The sequence below is a fragment of the Amblyomma mixtum genome, chromosome 3 (genome assembly GCF_055824585.1).
Source record: "Amblyomma mixtum isolate Tamu chromosome 3, ASM5582458v1, whole genome shotgun sequence".
Classification (NCBI taxonomy): Eukaryota; Metazoa; Arthropoda; class Arachnida; order Ixodida; family Ixodidae; genus Amblyomma; species Amblyomma mixtum.
This window is the reverse complement of record NC_143014.1, coordinates 47,919,321-47,940,396: the sequence shown is the minus strand read 5'-3', so window position 1 is coordinate 47,940,396 and position 21,076 is coordinate 47,919,321. Positions and strand designations below refer to the sequence as shown.

The 21,076-nt window shown below is 48.8% G+C and overlaps 1 protein-coding gene across 1 annotated transcript; it reads right to left on the bottom strand.

Annotated features, from left to right (window-relative positions):
- Positions 1–17,600: 17,600 nt before the first annotated feature.
- On the bottom strand, positions 17,601–20,847 carry LOC149350065 (uncharacterized). Its single transcript, XM_089581704.1, has 4 exons — positions 20,367–20,847; positions 20,238–20,276; positions 18,217–18,572; positions 17,601–17,611 (listed from the first exon to the last, which is right to left on the bottom strand). Exons 1-4 carry the CDS (start codon positions 20,696–20,698, stop codon positions 17,601–17,603), a joined length of 738 nt encoding a protein of 245 aa, XP_089437830.1. The 5' UTR covers positions 20,699–20,847.
- Positions 20,848–21,076: the final 229 nt, after the last annotated feature.

Sequence of the window (21,076 nt, the reverse complement as noted above, 5' to 3'; positions counted from 1 at the left end):
TTTACATTTTTTGTACGCCTCCAGGAACGCCTGGACCGGAATGCTGTTTAGCTCCCTCGTCACGGCCTGTTGAACCACCTCTACTGATCCGTGATGTTTCCCCTCGAGCGTCGATTTTATTTGATTTTATTCTCGGGAATAGAAAAAAGTCTGGCGGGGCCAAGTCGAGGCTGTAGGGGGGCTGAGGCAGCGTTGCCGCCTTGAGCTGGGCAAAAAATCGGGGTCCTCATTCACATGATGAAGAAGATCCTACGGGTTGGCCTTTTCCTCCTCTGACAACACTCCCGGCGCCAACTTCGCGCACGCTTTCCTCATGGATAAGTTTTCTGTCACGATCTCAAAAACTTGGGTTTGAGGAATGCTGAAGTCATCAGCAATTCTCTGATACTCATTTTACGGTCACTGTTAAGTAAATGTTTCACTCGCTACACATTTTCGTTGCTCTTGCTGGTCGAAGGGCGTCTGGAGCGGTTGTCTTCCTCCACTCTTTCCTTACCTTCTCTGAACATCTTGTGCCACTCAAAAAACACCTGATCTACCCATGGAAGCATCACCGTAGGCATCCTTAATCATGTTGTGAGTATCTTTGCCCGTTTTACTAAGATTTACTCAAAATTTGATCGCGTATCGTTGATCGAGCAAACGCTCGACTATTCTGCGTGACGAGACGTTTCGACAGGGGTTCACAGTACAAGCGACCACCTCTCTTCAGCGGCCGACAGCCTACTGCCGATTTTCCCCAGCATTCCCAATACGCTCCTCTTCAACCATCCTGCACGCGCAAACCAGCTCTCTTCCGCCCGTTCGCCCAGGAAAAAACCAGTCCTACTACTTTCAGAACAGACCTGTATTTCACGCACAGGCGGCATTTGGTAGCCAGTTTATATTCAATGTATGTTTGTATGGGGTACTTGACTAATTCGGCAACGTTTGAAATCTCTTCACTCGCGGCGACTGCGAACAAAAATTGCCAACGTTCGCAGCAGTAGCGCCAGTAACTCGCACCATCGGGGCAACTGGCAGTGTACTGTGCCGTTCGTTCCTACGGTGACGACGAGATGGCACTACCCATTGCAGTGCTACATTTTTGCCAGTTTTGATTTTTTGCTTGCCTCACCAGTTGGGATTTATCGATTTAATCTGACCCATGCAGACACGTGCCCCACCGAAACGTAGCGCAAAACTGATCGTGAAACATCACCACTACGCAAAAGGTCGGCAACAGCAACGTGGTTAAGACGATTTCTTCTAAATGTGTTATCCTGAAGCAACACTCACTGTTCCGACTACGAGGTTGCAAAGCTAACATCAAGCTCTATGTGCAGCCAGTCTAAACGTGCTGCGTAAGAAAATAAGCAAGGAACGACCCGTACCTGCCTTGTCCTCGGAATTCCTCGATCGCCCGCAGGTACCTGCGACGCCAGGCAATGATGTCACTTCGCTCGATCAGCGCAAAATTCCGGTTTCTTTTATGAAATGTGAATCTGTTGTCCTTCACCAACCTCCACAATGTGGTTTTCTTCAAGTTCGGCAGGTCGTCGTCCTCATTGCCAGCGCTTAGCACACTGCCCAGTGTTGGGACTTCCCTCTTCGCGTACATACTGTGCACTTTCAGACGGATGGCATGGACTGTGAAGCTGTCATTCTTGACTATTCGCGAGGTCTTTTCTTCGGAGACGCCACAGGCCCACACAGACGCTCCGCCTTGATTTTGGCAACGCTACGGGGAGATACTCCGGTGTCCTCGCTCACAGCACTCAGTACTTCCCGAACAGACTTCTCCGGAAAACGGATCCTGTTGCGGCAGAACATATTCGCAATTACTTGCTTGGCGTGCACGAACCTTCGGGAAAATGCGTACAGGAGCGCTGGCCGCTGCCGCTGAGCTGGACGCCATTTTCTCAAAAGTAAAAGGGAGGTGGACGGAAAGAGTAAACACGACGGCCAGCGGGGACAGCGAAAACGTGAAATGGAAAAGGACGACAAACGCAAAATACAAAATCACAGATCTCGACCGATTCGCTCGCAATAAGATCGTTTTTTGTCACGCTGATGACAAATGCATTATCCACGAAGCCTGTCGGCAAAGCATTTGTTATTTTTCGCTCACCACAAGCAACGGACTATTTTCTGTCACGGATGCAGGCTGCGCAAAAAAGAGCGCTAGCTTTGACACGTTACACCATGCCCTGCTACAACAAGCGAATTAGCTGTGGCTTTATTAAGGAGAAACCTTTTAATGGCTCATACTCGCGGCCATGACTCCGTCCGTCCGTTACATCTGAAGTGATCATAACTAGCCATTACTAGACACAAGTCAAGACTAACTAGTCATTAGCCAGCCAACAACTGATTAGTCATGACTAGTTAGTCACTAACCAATCATGACTAGTTAGTCATTAACCACTCATGACTAGTTTATCATCAACTAATCAGTCATGACTAGTTAGCCATTAACCAGTCATGACTCGTTAGTGATTACTAGTTAGTCATGATTATTAGTCATGACTAATGACTAGCCATTCCAGGTCGCCCCAAAGCCACCTCGTGTGTGCCTACGGCAAGCTGCGTGGAAAGGCTTTCGCTTTGCGCGATTTAGATCGTCAAAATGACCCCTGAAATTTTCGTTGCATTTGAAAAATGATAGCAGTTCTCGGTCTATAAGCTTGTATAAGGCAGTTCTACTGAAAGAGCAAATAGACAGGCGTGTGCTCAATAGCAACGATGTACGAGAGGGACGACTCGTGGATGAGAACATTATATATATGAACAATATTTCAAAACTCGCGCTAAAAAGACGTAATTTGCCACGTGCTTCCAGCACAATTAATTCGACCATAATTCACCAGGGACCGCCGCGGCGCCCCATGCCATGACCCCCCCACATGTGCTGCCGAATATGGACGCGTGGTCTTGTTCGTAAGTTAATACGCGAGAACTTTACAGACATTTTGCGATACACTCAGACAGGATATCTACGGTATGGCAGTTTCACGTTTTCAATTTTTGCAATTGCTTTTACTGTCTCATTAGGACGGAGCAAGCACCGCAGCGGTGGCCTTGTGGTCGAGCACCCGCTCCGCATGCGGGAGGTTCTGGGTTCGATTCCCAGAGCCGCCGGATGCCCACCGGTTTATTAAAGGGCACAAGCATTCCTCCGGCCTGGTGCTCGGCCTTAATGGAGGAAAATGCTTACAAAAATGGTTAAGCAAACCAAGACTCCTTTAACAATGTCGCAGCTGTCTTTCTATCGCCTTTGAGCGATTTATATGAACCGTGTGCGCTGATGCACATTGTGAGGTGCCCGTTGTGGCCTTTATTGTATATGAACCGTGTGCGATGATATACATCGTGTGATGCCCATTGGGGCCCTTCTTTTTTTTTTTTTTTGCAGTCTGCAGCTCACGGAACTGGTAGCCATACGATCTCCTCCCACGCAACCGAACAGAATGAGTCCCTTGCGTTTCAGATAACACCACGTCACCTTTAAACAACAGCGATATTGTGCTAGATATGATTCGATAGGAAAACTTTTAATGCCTAACAGATTGGTTTATCCCACTCGGACGGTGAACGAAAAGATTTATGGTGATATTTGTACGTCGACTGTACTTCGCTGATTAGCTACATAAATATGGTTCACATATCTGCGAAAAGCTAATTTTCTCCGGTTTCAAAAGATGCATGTGGTTTAACGATAGCTGCAATTTTTTTTTTCCAACTGTGAAGGAAAACGCAAAGATGAAAAATGGCAGTTGAGCTGAACTTGTCTCAGGAAATGCTAAATTGTGGAAAACCTCTTTTACCTAGAGAAAAATCTTTCGAGATACGTTGAGATCTGATGCTAATAAGCATGTGTAGGCATTTAGAAATATGTGTATAGGTTAGTTTATTAGCCACGGATTTTTGAAAAACGTAGGAAACAGAACAATGTAATCTGCAATAACTTTTGGGATATGCATTGCCCTGCGGCGAGTTTTTGCACAGTTTGAGATCGTGTAATTGTTCTTCCTTTTTGAAAATATCATTCATCTGCCTTATTTAGTTTAAAAGCTATTCCTGATCAAAGCTAGCGTCTTTTCGAAATAGTTGAAAACAAAATGCTATTCTGTTCAGGTAACCAGCACTTGGCAATTCTGAGATTTTGCGTGAAGAAATTCAATACTTCGCTCTACATGGCTAAGCATCGCCTTTACTCTACGGCTTTTGGGGAATGTGCACTGTCTAGTTGATTTTAGAGAACTTTTTCGTTGTTCTTATGAAGGGCACAAGGTCTAGGAACGCTCCGCAGCTTATTTTTTGCTGGTTAATATGCTCTTAAAATATCGGGCTCTCATTCTTTCTATGAACTTGTAACAACTGCCAACTACAAAGTGCACAAAAATACAAACAATAATAGCAGTAACTCAGCGACATGCGATAAATGTTTAGTAAGTGCCGCCATCTACATTGCTGCACATGTACTAAATGGTCACAGTTCTGATAAACGACGAGTGTAGCGCTGCCAAAGAGCTAAGATTCATAGAGTTAATACAACCAACTCTAGAGGGAAAGCTGCCCATTGAGCCCATGCATTCCAGCGGGCAACGCATGAACGCAGCTATCACACAACGGTTTGCGTGTGCTGCCAGCTGTTTTGTCACTTTCTAAATCTGGACAAACAACGAAGTTGGAACCTGGCAACGTAGTCCGTGGGAAGATGGCGGTATGCAGAGTAGCTCTCGACTGCTCTAAACTGCTGTAAACAACGGCAAAATCGTCGCGTTTGGATCATTTTCAATGGTACGCAGTGTCGCATACCGACTGTAATTTCATATAGGTGGCTTGTGAGTTCTGAATTGTTATTTGAAGGCTAGTACCACGATTGTGACGCGCTGGAGTGTATTTCTTCTGTAGAGCGCACGGGATTTTGCATGTCGTCTGTTGTCGAGTGCAAATGCACGTCGGAAATTTCCTTTGGCCCCAAAAGGGGCGAACACAATTCGCAAAGGAAACGAATGCCCAAGGTAAATGGAGCAACTGCTCTGCCTGGTTTGTTTTGAATGTTCAGCGTTTTGTTATATTAAATGTCGAAGGTTTGTTAGAGTACCGCGGGCCTCTCGCGTTTTTTTTTATCTTTCTCCTTCGCCGAGCAAGACGGTGCCGTGTCTTTTCTGGCGCGAGACGAGCTCATAATGGGATTTTTCGTACGCAGCAACGCTCAGAGCTTCATCACGAACGAGTGAAACAAGGTGGAGGCAGAAATGCATGAAACGCCATGTACCGCTCGAGAAACCTTCGTTTCATGTCCAGCGTTGTGCGCATTAAATTGTGGGTGCTAGGTTGGTTGTTGTGGTGGGTTTTTGTTATTATTTTTGTGTTGGTTTTTTTTAGGTTTATGACTGCTTTTGCTTCTAATGTGTGACACTGCTTTCTTGCTGAGATATTTTTTATTCCTCTGTTTGGTTTTAAAACCCATTTATGAGAAGCTAGTGCCGCAAGTACTTTATAAGCACGGGCTAAGAAGGGTCCTGCGATTACATGTATGCTGTCTTGTTTACATGCCGCTTTCCTGCCACTGTGTTCGGAGTAATAATGCGCTGTCAGATGCTTGAGCTGAGGATCCTCTTTCCCGTAAAATAAACAGTTGGTAGACTGCGCATGTCCTCCTTGTGCCGTTGTCGTTGCGCGGGCGTTCATTTCAACAGTGTTACCTTAATTACCGCATGCATTAGTGATGAAAATCGTAATAAAACGCATTTAAGCAAGAACACCTGCATCCTTTATAAGTATCGCCAATGTGTTCTCTGTCAAGCAGATTGAGGCAATGGCGTTAAGAAAGTCGAATGCCGTGAAAAAGTAAACGGCTGCAAGGTTCACTCGCTTGGTGTCATCCGCCTTTGAGCGGGAGATTTTGTATCTCTTCCCACGTTTACTCACAAATGATGCAAAGTGCCCGATCCTTTTGGAGCTTTTGCCATGCATCAACGCTCGAAGGTGCATCGCGGTGAACGAGAGCGCGAGTGACTCCTTGTCGCATGCAGCTCCTTGAATAAAGTGCCTTGAAATCAGTTTCGAAAGCAGAAGTTTAAAACCGAAACTCCGAGAGCGTTTATTTATAGTCTCCTCGATTTGGCTGCACTTTCTGCACCAGTTCAGGCGGTGCTGCACTCGCGTCCTCGATTTGCCAGTGCAGCTAGCGCCACCTGCACTTGGGCACTCGATTTGACGTAGTGCTGCACGAGTTCTCCCGAGTTCTGCTGCACTTTTGCACTAGCCTTTCGGCGAGTTCTCTTCTCGAGCAAGTAGTGCAAGGTGCTTGGCGCGCTCCGTAGCAGACGGCTCCGTGGCCATGCCGGCGTTGAGACCATGGTTGAGACGGCTGCATACCCGTGCTAGACTCGGAATCTGCACCGTGCCCTCACTAAACAGCTGAAATGACAGTGCGCGCACGTGCGTGTGTGTATGCGCGCGCGTGTGTGCGTGTCCGTGCGTAAGGGACTGGCTGGCATGGCGCAGTGCGTATGCGTTCTCATCTTTCTGCCCAGCCTCGCATGTTGCTTTACACCATCTTTATTTTGTGTGTAAATATTATTATTACTCGCTACACGATGGAGCATTTGCATAAGAGGCAGATGGTGAGATGTTTTTTTAATACGTGGATGATCGCAACGTATTTGTACTGACTCCTCCGCTTGCAGCAGCGATCGACTGGCCGACTGGCATTGAGGTCGCCGTCAGCCCACACCTTCGCCTGACAGTTAGTCTCCGATAGTCGCTCCGCCGTCACCGGCCGCCGACAGTGAACGCGAGTTGTTGAGTTCAGATATAGTCCTAGTTATCAGGCAACTCTTTCCTTCTGTAATGCGGCAGTCACTTTCCGATAGAACGACAACAGCCCGGATCACGTGTATGAACTCTCAAAGGTCGTCTCGAGCGCAAGTCTGAGTAACCTCTCGAATTCAAAGTTTGTTGCCTCTTCAAAGTACCCTTTGAATCGGTGACGATCGACCTGCCTGCGCAACTTTGCACAATGCAACGGAAAGGACGGTGTCAAATTCTTCACCACTTTTGGAATTAACAAATTTTTGAGCCACTCCACGAGATGCGCCACTTCGAAGAAATGCGCAGTGTTCAATAGAGCTAGCACAATCCCCCGCATATGTCAAACCACGCGACAAACACCGACACACGGCCGCAGCAGACGAACGTTTCTGCACTTTCGCACTCGGTTTGGCCGCTGCACCGACAGCACTAGTGTCAGGCTGCACTCGCGCCGCAAGAACTGGCACTGCACTGGCACGGCACTTTTGTGAACTAGTGCAGAAAGTGCAGCCAAATCGAGGAGACCTTTAGTTCACTCGTGAACATGTTCGCAATCGTCCGATATTAAAAGAAATGACCACACTCAGTATGCTAAATATGACAAAATGTGTCGAAAACATTGAAAATACGCGTAAGAGTGACATATAATTATTTTCTTTGCCGCAGTTTTCCGAATTCAAACTCAAATTTCACCCATCCTTGACTTTGCGAGAAAAAACTCTGCTGGCCACAAAAGTGTGTTGTAAGATGGCGTCCAAGGTGGCGACTTACATGCGTCATATGACATGCGTGGACCGCTTTGCGAGCTCAGCTTTACCCCCCTGCTAAGATTAGTGAAATTCAGGAAGTGTTCATGAGAGGGAATGATATCTCTACGATGTTTGCACGTTGCCCTCCATTCTGCCCTCACCCCGACAAACGGACTTCCCAGTAACGTCTGCGCTCCATACGATCTTTTACTTGACAGATCTCTGTACGGCACGTGCGCAATGCACACGTGGTATTTCGCAAATATCCGCGCCAGAACCTCACTTGTCCCCGGCCGTAAGGCACGCTCGCGCTCTTCGGTTGCTAGTCGAACCGGACATTGCAGGTTGCAGGGAGCGGCGTTCTTCGTTTTGCAGGAGTTGTCGTGGGTACCCATAGTTTTCGTGGTCGACGCGGACTTTTTTCTGCTCGGAAGAGCGCAGACCGTGAATGAAACATAGTCTAGCTGCTCGTTGAATATAGCGGACGCGATGGAACGTTTGTGGCCAACGGGGTTGGCAGATTTAAAATCCATGTACTTTCCGGTGTGTGGGGCCTTCGGAAAATGGTAGTGTCAAGCCCATCGGGCCATCGGGAGTGGGTAGAATGAGGACATCAAGAACAGCAATCTTTTCGGCGACTTCTTCCCACTGAGAATTGAACTGTTGGTTGAAAAGAGTTGAGACCATGGGCGTCCGGAGGGGGGGGGCAAGGGGGGGCGGCTGCACCCCCCTGGAAAATCACTCACTCGAACCGTGAGTGATGGCCGCACGCCAGGGGCGGTGGTGCGCTCAGCCAAAAGGGTAAAAGCAGCCCCGCTTCCACGCTTTGGGTCACATCTGCGAAATGCCGCGTCCGGGCGCGCGCCGTTCCGCCGTTTTCAAACCACGCCATCGTTAGCTCTGCTGAAGGGCGACCTGTTGCAGACAGAGCGGCACCGGCGAGCATGTGGTGTTTCGAGCCGTCTTGAGATGGGTGTCTGTTTCTTTGATCTCTAGAGAGATAGCGACACGGAGGCAGACAGTGCACAGGGCATCTTGTTTTCGTACGCCGGCCACCGATGAATTCTTCAGGAGGGAAGGACAAATCAGCCGTGTCCACCCCTGCTTTGTCGGGCTGCTCAAGGGCCAAGCGGGCGATGAGTTGGCGCCGCCGCCGCTCACTGTCTCCTGCGATCCACGGGAGAGCGCAGTTCGGTAGAGGCACTGCTTTCAGAATCTTCGGCAAAGGGGATTAGCAGTTGCTTTTGTTCACGGCGACGCAGTCTCCAGAGGCGCCCCCACACCAGCGTTCCTTGCGTCTTCTCCGAAAACCAGCGCCTTTGGTCAACGCAGCCCGATGGCGCCTGCCTGGCTCGCCTGTAACCTCTGGGTGGGCCTCAAATCACAACAGCGCCCATGTACTGTGCGATGTCAGTGCATGGTAAAGAGACCCAGGTGGTCGACATTATCCGGAACTCTCTACTCCGACCCTCATAGCCTGAGTCGTTTTGGGGCTCTGAACCCCATAAAAACACAAACAAATTTTCCGACCGGAGTGGCGAGTGTCCCTTCCCCTCGGAAGTCGCGCGGCGTTCCTTTCACCCCCAAAGTGCGCATTCGGGGATATTGCGGCAAGTAAGCCCTTGCACGTGCGCGCACCTCTGTGTTTGTGCTTCGGTGTTTTTAGTGGCCGGTTGTCAACGAAGCTGAGAACAACCAGCGGACGAGAAAACGACGAGCGGCGAGCAGTGTGTGTGCGGTTGCTCGACTGTGCGGATGCGCGAGCAAGATGGAGCGAGGTGTATGAAGCTGCGAGCGTGCATTTATCTTGTAAACAAGTTTTCGTTGTATATATAGTCATCTTTTGTTTTCAACGTACGCGTTCAACCGTTTTTCCAATCAATGTGTATGATGAGTGTGCACCGAGAACGTGTAATGAAGCACAGAAATGAATTTATCACCCGTGTAATCACGCAATTCGCCCAGAAAAATCCGAGGCGCCTACAGTTGCTGTTCATGGAAGACTGACTGAGTGACTGTAGTTGCGTGTTTGTGAACATATTGTGCTGTGTGCTGGTCATCAATCCGGGTGAGTCAAGAACCCGTATGCAGCAAGACTGAGCACTCTTCTCCACGAAGTGACAGTATCTTTTTGCATTTTTATTAATTTTAATTGTCTTAGTTGATAAACTCCAATGTATCTCTCCTAGCCACGCTTTAATTTGCTGTTTGTAATTTTTCTTTCATGTGTGTATTTCACTTATTTTTTATTTATATATAAATAAATAAATTTAATCCGCAAATAGTGCCTTTTTGCTACGAACATACCCCCCCCCCCCCCTCCGGCGCCAACAACCAATGGGGCCCCCCCCTGCAAAAAATTCTGCGGACGCCCTTGGTTGAGACGCATCCGGGAAGGGTTTGGCGTCTATGCAGTGAACTGCACAAAAACAATCGTCCACAACCCGTAAGAAGAGCTCCGGAGGAGCGTAGAACGATTAATTTTTGATAGATTCCAGCGCGAGGTTGGCACAGGTTACGGACACAGGTCACTTGGCCTACCCTGCAGGTGGCGCCTGTGTTGAAATTGAGGCAGCGGCTGATCGGGAGAGCATGTTCCGCACGGTCCAATTTCTGCGACGACAAGTTGCAGATCCCTGGTACAGTATACGGCTGGTTTCGGAGGTGCCAAGTAGGCGCAGGAATGTTGACTGGTGACGCTTTCATCTTGAGTTCGGGATGAGACGTAGCTGGCGTCCGCTCCTTTAACCGAGCAGCTCGTCTCTGCTCCAGTCCCGGTCTGCACTCTTCCGAGCAGAGAAAAGACCGCGTCGACCTCGGAAACAATGGGCATTCACGACAACTGCCGCAAAACGAAGAACGCCGCTCTCTGCAACTTGCCAAACCCCACCGATTCGACGAACAACAGAAGCGCGCGCGCGTGCCTTACACCTAGGGGAGGCTGCGAATGGTTGCGAAATACGTGTGCATTGCGCACGTGCCGTCAGCAACCTGAAATAACAGACCTGTCAAGTAAACGATCGTTTGGAGAGCTCACGTTACCGCGGAGTCATGTATAAGATCCCCAGCGAAAACTGCGATGCTTCATACACTGGCGAATCGGGCGATTTTTAAAGATTAAGAGATCACAAGAACGATGTCAGTAAATGTCGAACGTCCTCCAACGCCCTTGCAGAGCATGCTCGAATGATGCAACACACCACACACTGGTAAAACGACACCATCATGGACACAATGAAATCTTCATCGTCACGACTGCTTTTGGAATCTTTTTACATACAGACTACGAAGAATTTTATTAAGAGGACGAAGGGCAATCTCCCCAATAACTACGCCCACTAACTGCGCTGTCACGTAAGCATAAAAGAAGCGGCTCAGCAGTCCATCCTCTTTGTGAAGAAGGGACCCGTAGGAGTCCCGACGTGTCATAATATAAAAAGCATTTTTTTTTTGGCGAATGTGTGTTTTATTTTACCACTATACTTCCCCCTCGCCAGACAGGATTCTGGCCAGCCCATATGACTAAACTGTGTTCAAGTTGCAAACTTCGAGGGTGTTGATAAACTCACAACCGCCTGGCAATAAAATCTGTGCAACAGATGCATTAACAAAATTCAAGAGATTTACCAGTCAAGGAGTAAATTAGGAGGCTAATGAATGAATGAAACCGTTATTACAAGGGAAGGATGGCTGACAGCCGCTGTTGGGGAATTAGGAGGCATGGTATATAGTGTGGGTGCAGAAGCAAGAACTGACCTGTCACTCGATAAGACTTTTGGTTTGAAAGCCCTGGAAATGACCTTGTGACAGGGGTTTAACATAATCCCACCATCCAGTCAGTAATTAGACAGCTCTAGCACAGCGTAGCATTCATCTGAGTTCCCGCACCCAAAGCTGTTACAACGGCGCGTCGTAAGCCATTCGACCTCTCCTACACCACTAAGAGGTGGCCAGTCTCACTACCGTATTCCGATTTCGATTGTATGGGGTTTAACGTCCCAAAGCAACGCAGGAATGAGGGACGCCGTAGTGGAGGGCTCCAAAAATTTCGACCACCTAGGGTTCTTTAAAATGATGGGGACAGCACACGGGGCTCAAGCACTCCGGTTCCATCAAAACGCGACCGCCAAGGCGGGGATTGAACGTGCGTCTTTCGGGTGGTCGGCTGACTACCGTATGCCGCGATAACATGTTGTGCTGCGGTGCTTGATAGCACCAACGACAGAAGACGCAGTGGCCAATGAAACAAGGAAGAGGACTACAAAAGGAAAAGAAACGCTCCTCAGAAAGGCGTTATACAACATCAGGTTTTATTAGCCAATTCCAGACGGCGACATCATCCGTTAACACTCGGAAAGGGCTGTCGTATGTTGCCTGATATAGTGCGTCTGTCACTGCTAGTATAGTAGTAGTAGTAGTAAAAACATTTATTTATTTTTTTTTTTCAAAAGGAAGAGTTAGGGAGTAGGGGGATGGGGATAGATAGATGTGGAGCTACAGTGGTCGGTCTTCCCTAGTCCAGGATACCGTTGGCCTCCGCCGCTGCCTTGGCCCTCGTCACCAGCATAAGCTGAGTGCTCGGGTCGGTAAATAGCCCTACCAAAGGTAAATAGCCCTAGTCTAGAGCAGTGGGAGGCCCTCCTGGCTGCTAGTATACAAGTGCCATAGTTTCGTTTTCGCGCTGTCGGTTGCGCCCTCTCCGTACTGCGAGGATGGAACCTCATCAATAGCTTAAAAAAAAATTCACGGCGTTCATAAGCGCTTGATTCGTCGGCGTAATCGGAGCACGTTGAAAGCCTCCGAACACTGTGGAGGGCGGTCAAGCGTTGGTGGGTATTACAGCGTCTCTCTATGGCCAGTGTGCTGTAGTCGTGCCGCACGCACACGCCAAACTTCCTTTGAGCATGGAAGAAAAAGAAAAAAAAATCAGGAGACAGCGTGACATCACCACGTCACCACAATCAGCTTCCGAGCACTGATCCGCGCATGCGCGCGCGCAGTGGTGATAGATATCCCCACCGGCCATCACTTGGTGTGAGCGCGTGGGGGACTGACCAGGCTTTTAGGTTATCGCCGGACACGCCCTCCTGGCCTTGAGGCAGATTAAGTAGGCAGCAGCCTCTGTAATGCTTGCCGCGGTTGACTTGTGTAGTCAAGCCATAAAGCATATCAGAATTTAAATTCGCTTCGGAGGCGCGGGGTGACACTCGATATGGGTGATGCACGAATGCTCCCACAGTAGCGGTGTAACAGCAGAGTTTGTATTGCGTGGAAATCTATGGGAGCCAAAGTGGGACCGGCCCGCATGAACGTAACAGCCACGATAACGCAGCACCTGGGAACAACAGCCATGATCGTACTGTACTGGGCTGATCTTTCCGAAGTACTCGGCCAGGAGAAGGGGTCCCTTGAGGCAGGTACAGGCGTTAGTCAGAATTCAGTTTGTTCATATTATGTCTACCTGTTTCAAAATTGAGCGGACAAGGGAAGGGAAAAGAGGGGCTCGTTATGACATGCATGACCGAAGCCGACTGACACCAAAGCCAAGGAGCATTGCGGATGTTTTACTTTTTTTTATCTTCAAAAATAATTACCATATTCTCCCACTGATGAACGTCACAAATAAAAAAAAAGAAAACATAACCTGTGCTCCTTAACTGGTTTCAGTGCCTGCTGGCTTCCGTCATGTGTTTCAAAACTGGCGGCTTAATGGGCAAGCCATATCTAGAAACGGAGCACAGCTGCTTCGCGAGCTGCAGATTGTGCCACTCCGAAGTGTTCCAAGAGAGCTCAATATAACTGCTCCAAAATTAATTTTTGGATGCACCGAGTAATGGTTTGATAACAGCACCGCTGTCACATTCTTGCTGGTCGCCGCAGCAAACACAAAACACGCTCGCAGATGGTGCTTCAACAGAAAGCGCCGCGTCTACGACTCATCACACCGGTGTAACAGCGTACGGGCGGAGGAAGCGCTGCGAATGTCAAAATATCAGAACTGGTGCTCATGCCACTCAACCGGATTCGCCTCAAACCACAAACGTGCCACATATGTAATAATGTGTGCGTTGTGGTTTGGTTTTGTGAAAATACAGCGGAAGGCACAAGGTCGCAGAGTACAGAAAAAAAAAATTGCGTAAAATTATAGAATCGGAATAAAATTCGTATTTCCATTTCAATATCCTGTATTTGTGCATAGAGCATATTGCCGCCCTTCCACAATCCTTTCTTCTATCGCTCCCCCCTTTCTTTTCTTCTCCCTGTCCTCTCCCTTGTCCTTTTATTCCCGCTAGCCGCAGCTCAGCTGCTTCAGGTTTCGATCGTAGATACCGCGGCTAGCAACATCTGTTCCTTCAATTTTCATTTTTTTCATTATCAGTAAATAGGCCCAAACGACAACAAAAAAATTCAGTTGGCAATCAGCACCCGTGTGTGTGTGCGTGTGCGGGCGCGTGCGTGCGTGTGTGTGTGTGCGCGCGTGTGTGTGTGTGTGTGTGTGTGCGCGTGTGTGTATGTGCGCGCGTGTGTGTGCGTGCGTGTGCGTGCGTGTACGTGCGTGTGCATGTGCGTGTGTGTGCATGTGCAAGTGTGCATGTGCGTGTGTGTGCATGTGCAAGTGTGCATGTGCGTGTGTCGCACGTTTTGTTATTTTTGTCGCTGTGCCTCGCGGTGTGTTTTCACAGTGTTGTACCAAATGGCCCATCAGCTCGCTCTAAGTTCGGTATCTTCCATAGAACAAACTTTCAAGTATGGCGGTCCATTTCTGAGCTCGGTGAGCACCGTGTGCAGTGCTGAGATGGGTGCAGATTTTTCATGTGCACGGAACTTTCGGCACAGAACGAAGTGTGCCAACGAAGACAGCTGTACACCGTATATTTCAGGGAAGCCCGCCACTAAGTTTTAAAAATAAGCTTTTTGAGGTATATAGATGGCTTGACATATTAATGACAGCATTTGCGGACATCACAAAACAGGTCAGGGGTAATGAGAGGCTTATCTGAAGAGAGACTGAAGCGGCCGCCACCACCAACCATCGATTAATCAAGTCCGCCACCGCGGAAGCTCATTTATCAATGTAAACCATTGTCCATCAGTTTAAATAAAGTACAACGTTATTTTTGCCGTGTTATCCCCACCCCTCCTCATGTAATGTCCCGCAAAGGTCATCGGAAGAATAACAAATACAATCAATCAATAAAAATCTGAAAGAAAAAAGGTCGCGCGGCCATGAGGGATCATTCATTAACGGCCTGCTACACCCCACTGGGGAAGGGGAAGAGAAGAAAGAGGGCTATGATGGGTTACGGTGTGGACAGAGGAGAGAGAGGAATAGAAAATCAAAATCCGGAGGTCACCACCTGTGTCATGGTCAATACCCCTTGAGGGTACGTACGCGCCATTACGATTTGAGTGCAACAACAAAAACCACATCAGCAGTGCCCTCAGTCACAACCACGAGTCGAGACCCATGTTGCGCAAAAAACGAAGAAGCGCCCGCGTTGTCTGGAGAGCTTTCCAACTCTCCGGCAAAGCGCTGTTAGGACCCTACAGCTAGCGACGTACTGTATGACCAGCCGAAGATAGGACAGAAGCGCGGTGCCATTCGGAAAAACAGCCTGGGGGACTTCCTCGCTCGACGAATGAATCCCCCCTGAAGTGGGGCGCCTGGCGACAGCGACGGAATTTCGAATTTAGGGACGGGTGGCCGTTCGGTTCAGAAAGGGACCGGGCAATAAAGCCATTACACGCAGGCATCCGTTAGGAGCAGCGCTCCACAGTGGACGGCTCGCCGTTGTTTTAAGTTGAGGCCCGCGGTGTCGCATGTGCTTTCGAGGACGGCAATGCGCCTGAACCGTCGTGCTGCAGTACAGAAGTGAGAAGAGTTCCTACGCCTCCTCGCTCGTTCTCACGGTGCGACACAAGGCAACGGGAAGCTCCACCAACCAGAACAGTCACTGCTTCTGCTGCTATGCTGTGTCTGACTGGCTGTCATCCTGGGCGGAAGGGCCGGTACCTGGTTGTTAAATGCAGCTCAGTGCCTACGCGTGAAAGCGACTCCGAGTTTCAGACTATGGAAGAGCCTTGCATAGCTGAGAGAAATTCCACGTGAATGACAAAGGTCATGGCCGGATCCAGCCTTCTGAGACGCATATGACACTGGTTGAGCTCAGAGTCTCGATGTCGTAAGGAAACAGGTGAATTATGTTACCTAGTGGGTTGGTTAACTCATTTCTGATAATTTTTTACCTTGGTTGCTATTAAATATTTGTAGCTGGCCGTTAGCAATAGCCATATTACCTTAGAACTTCGAAAACCTGATTACCCTCGGCGTTGGGGCTCAGATGGTTTGGGCCATAGCGCGCCCCATTCGAAAAGCGCGCGTAGCTCCGTGACGCTCTTGCCACGTGACCTTGTGTCCTCGTTCGTGTTTGCACGCGCTCTCTGCGCCTGCTGTTACAGCGTTGTAAGGCGCTCACATACCGGTCGTCTAAAGTCCTCAGAACGGGCGAAAAGCGGCACACACGCCACCACGCATGTCGAAGATAACCTCATTTCAATACCGAAGATCAAGCACCGTCCCCAGCCACCGCCTAATGACAGAGCTATCGGCTCCGACTCCCGTTCACGCGTCCCAACTTTTGCTCCCACGAAAACATGCGTAACACCTTTGAGCACCCTGAAAGGCAACAGCACGAAACCGTGCAGATCTGAGAGCGCAGCACCGCGGTGTGTAAATAATGAAAGGTGCCAGGGATCCCACAGAGACGATCGCGGCGATGACTGCAGGACATGTCTTGGAACGCTGTATTTTGCGACACGCAAAACGTCGGTAAGGCGCCAGCGACGTCCGCAAACGAACTCTGTGATATTACCAGCTGCGAAGCTTCTAAGGTCCACGTATCAAAAAACGGTGGTCTGAGCTGGCCAAAATCCGGGTGCTTACGGATCACCGCGCCACTAGCGGTCAATAGCAGAAACTGTGAGAGAGAGAGAGAGAGAGAGAGAGAGATAGAGAGAGAGAGAGAGAGAAGGACGGAAAGGCAGGGAGGTTAACCAGGCGATGCCCAGTTGGCTACCCTACACTTGGGGAGGGGAACAAAGGGGAAAAAAGGAAAAAGAGCGGCAAAGAAATGAGTCTGTCAAGTGTCCATCGACCATTATGTCACAGGGACAGAGGGCGCGCACAGAAAACTTAGATTATAGGCGAGAATGCAACCCCGAGTCCCTTAGGAAATTCAGGAGCACTTTCACCGCTTCCAGATGACGCCGTCGTCCATAAACACCAGCAAAGTGGCTACAGCTATGATTTCTATGGACCATACTACAGAGGTGTTTTCTGGTATAGTCTAAGCAACAAGGACCTCCAGGAGCTCCTCTTGACCAACGTTGCTCCTGATAGTTTTTTAACCGTGAAACTTCCTACCATAGTAATTTATTGTATTTGTTTTGCTCGTGTTCTTAATGCCCCAATAAAACTTGAAAACTGAAACTTGCACAGATGCCGCGGCCTTGTGGAGCAGCCTGCGCCAACTTTTGTTAGCTTTTTGACCGTTGAGGGCGCTCGACCGCCTTGCTCTGCTACGATCGTCACTATCGTTTGGTAATTTGAGCATATTTACTTTGCCTTTTTCTGCTCTTTTAAAATCATCAATGAAAACAGCCATAATGACAACTTTTTCCGCTCGACGACAAAAAAAAAAAGTCTTACCTCCTTTTCGTCGGCGCTGGTCGACACCACCGCGCCTGCAAAAACAGATTATAACGATTACAAGAACCAATGATCAAAAAACATAAAAGAAAATTGAAGGACTATGATATGACGGAAGAGGCAACTTTCTGAAGAGGTACGTTGCACTTTGGGAAGAAAAATGAAGGATTGATAACATTTCAGTTGTTTTTAACCTTATTCTTTTATGTGTTTGCACAAAATAAACAGCGCCTAATGGGCCCCTGGAGGATCGTCTGAGAAGCTCGTTACAGGCCGTGTGACACGGAGACAACTCCTTCGAAGTGAAACTCCCTCACACTCCGTTAGGCCAAGGAAGTTCAAGGGAGTTCTGAGTCGGCCGTATGACAGGGGTATTAATGTGAGCTGTCCGAAATTCGTTGTCAATGAGCTCCCACCGGCTTTTGGTCACCAGTAGCGGTTTTCTTCCCGATTCTGCAGCATTGTGACTAAACTTTTTAGATGCAAGCGAGAGGTTTGTGCGAAAGATGACGTTCATTCGTCGGGTTTAATTAATTAGCACAGTGGTGAGTGCTTCGCCGTGGCCCGATTAACAAGTGGCCGTCTGCAACTTTCGGGTCAAATTATTTTTACACACACCACCTCGATATGGCCTGTTTTCCCGTGTTAAGTGTTAAACTTAGAACATAGTGTTGATTCACACAGCGAGAGAAAATAGTACTGCCTCAAGAGTTAGATTTGTTGTCGTGCACAAATGTATATGAAGGCAATACAGAGTCAAGTCAGCTTGTCTCGAATTCCCTGCTCTCCTAGAAGAGCAGAAGCTGCTCAGGCAGGATTTTCATGCAGTCAGGTAAAAAGAGTTCCAAGCTGTGGGAGCGTCAAGTAATAGTGCAGGAAAAGGTGTACAACGCTAGGTAAAAATATTTCTAAACAGCAAACAAGAAATGAGACAGGACAATAAAAACTGCTGACCCCGAAGTGTTTGCGAGAAATGGTTTATTCTGGAAACAGCCAGTGGTGCTTTTTCAAGAACCACGCTATGATCATTGCCCATGAAGACAATGCTATTGGCCGGAATGTTTGGCAAAAACTTGTCGGTGAACCACTTCTCAAAGTAGTTGCCATCCATCTCAGAGTGGTAGTCAGCGTGGTTTCCCTTTTTTGCTCTGAAGAAGTCAGCAGTGTCTTCCACGAATCCTGTTGCACTGCTCCCACCATGTACAAGGATCAAACGGGCCCATTTGCCCGAAGGCGCAGCCTTGTCCTGCCAGATGCATTCTTTTGTGTGTCCTGCGTTGACCCAGGTTTCACCTAGGTAGACGATGCACCTGTAAATGCAAAACAACAGAGAACACGAGTCAATGCTTGTCAGTAAACAAACACGCTGCAGCATGTAAGTAGGGAATGCACTGCAACAAACGCACTGCTGACCCCTGTCTCACAAACAGCCGCTCAAAGTCTCGAGAAAAAGAATTATCTCAGCTTAATTGCTAACTTGTTCGGGCTTATACATGGTCTGTTCTGAAAGTAGTAGGACTGATTTTTTAAAACAAAATTTATTCAAGGGAATACTACAAACAATTACCATTTTTCAAGGTAGCGCCCTTCTGCACCTACACGCTGCTGCCTATGAGTTTTACATTTTTTCTACGCCTCCAGGAACGCCTGGACCGGAATGCTGTTTAGCTCCCTCGTCACGGCCTGTTGAACCACCTCTACCGATCCGTGTCGATCGAGCGTCGATTTTATTCTCGGGAATAGAAAAAAGTCTGGCGGGGCCAAGACGAGGCTGTAGGGGGGCTGAGGCAGCGTTGCCGCCTTGTGATGGGCAAAAAATCGGGGTCCTCATTCACATGATGAAGAAGATCCTACGGGTTGGCCTTTTCCTCCTCTGACAACACTCCCGGCACAAACTTCGCGCATGCTTTCCTCATGGATAAGTTTTCTGTCACGATCTCAAAAACTTGGGTTTGAGGAATGCTGAAGTCATCAGCAATTCTCTGATACTCATTTTACGATCACTGTTAAGTAAATGTTTCACTCGCTACACATTTTCGTTGCTCTTGCTGGTCGAAGGGCGTCTGGAGCGGTTGTCTTCCTCCACTCTTTCCTTACCTTCTCTGAACAGCTTGTGCCACTCAAACAACACCTGATCTACCCATGGAAGCATCACCGTAGGCCTCCTTAATCATGTTGTGAGTCTCTTTGCCCGTTTTACTAAGATTTACTCAAAATTTGATCGCGTACCGTTGATCGAGCAAACGCTCGACTATTCTGCGTGACGAGACGTTTCGACAGGGGTTCACAGTACAAGCGACCTCCTCTCTTCAGCGGCCGAGAGCCTACTGCCGATTTTCCCCAGCATTCCCAATACGATCCCCTTCAACGATCCTGCACGCGCAAACCAGCTCTCTTCCGCCCGTTCGCCCAGGAAAAAACCAGTCCTACTACTTTCAAAACAGACCTGTATTTCACGCATAGGCGGCATTTGGTAGCCAGTTTATATTCAATGTATGTTTGTATGGGGTACTTGACTAATTCGGCAACGTTTCAAATCTCTTCACTCGCGGCTACTGCGAACAAAAATTGCCAACGTTCGCAGCAGTAGTGCCAGTAACTCGCACCATCGGAGCAACTGGCAGTGTACTGTGCCGTTCATTCCTACGGTGACGACGAGATGGTACTACCCATTGCAGTGCTACATTTTTGGCAGTTTTGCTGTTTTTGCTTGCCGCACCAGTTGGGATTTAGCGATTTAATCTGACCCATGCAGACACGTGCCCCACCGAAACGTAGCGCAAAACTGATCGTGAAACATCACCACTACGCAAAAGGTCGGCAACAGCAACGTGGTTAAGACGATTTCTTCTAAATGTGTTATCCTGAAGCAACACTCACTGTTCCGACTACGAGGTTGCAAAGCTAACATCAAGCTCTATGTGCAGCCAGTCTAAACGTGCTGCGTAAGAAAATAAGCAAGGAACGACCCGTACCTGCCTTGTCCTCGGAATTCCTCGATCGCCCGCAGGTACCTGCGACGCCAGGCAATGATGTCACTTCGCTCGATCAGCGCAAGATTCCGGTTTCTTTTACAAAATGTGAATCCGTTGTCCTTCACCAACCTCCACAATGTGGTTTTCTTGAAGTTCGGCAGGTCGTCGTCCTCATTGCCAGCGCTTAGCACACTGCCCAGTGTTGGGACTTCCCTCTTCGCGTACATACTGTGCACTTTCAGACGGGTGGCATGGACTGTGAAGCTGTCATTCTTGACTATTCGCGAGCTTGAAATCTTCACGTCGCGAGGTCTTTTCTTCGGAGACGCCACAGGCCCGCACAGACGCTCCGCCTTGATTTTGGCAACGCTACGGGGAGATACTCCGGTGTCCTCGCTCACAGCACTCAGTACTTCCCGAACAGACTTCTCCGGAAAACGGATCCTGTTGCGGCAGAACATATTCGCAATTACTTGCTTGGCGTCCCAGAACCCTCCTCGCAGCGCCGCCTCTCCTCCTCCGCTCTTTTCTCCGTTCTCCTTTTTTTCTTTCACGGCTGTTGCGCTCTTCGGTCTATTCCTCCGGCGAGTCTGCCTCCGCGCACCGCCGCCGCGAATCTGCGCGTCTTCTGAACCGCGGCCTGGTCAGCGCGCCTCTCAATGTGCTGACGCATGAACACGTAGGTGGTGGTGGAAACGTTTATTGCCAATGATGTAAATCGTAGGGGGCGCCTGGTTTGCCGCAAAAGTTTGCATGATTACGAGCATTGGTCTGGGTATCGGGCATGCAGCAGTATTGGGTATTGAGCAGTCCGAGTTTGTAGTTGTCGCCAATGTGCA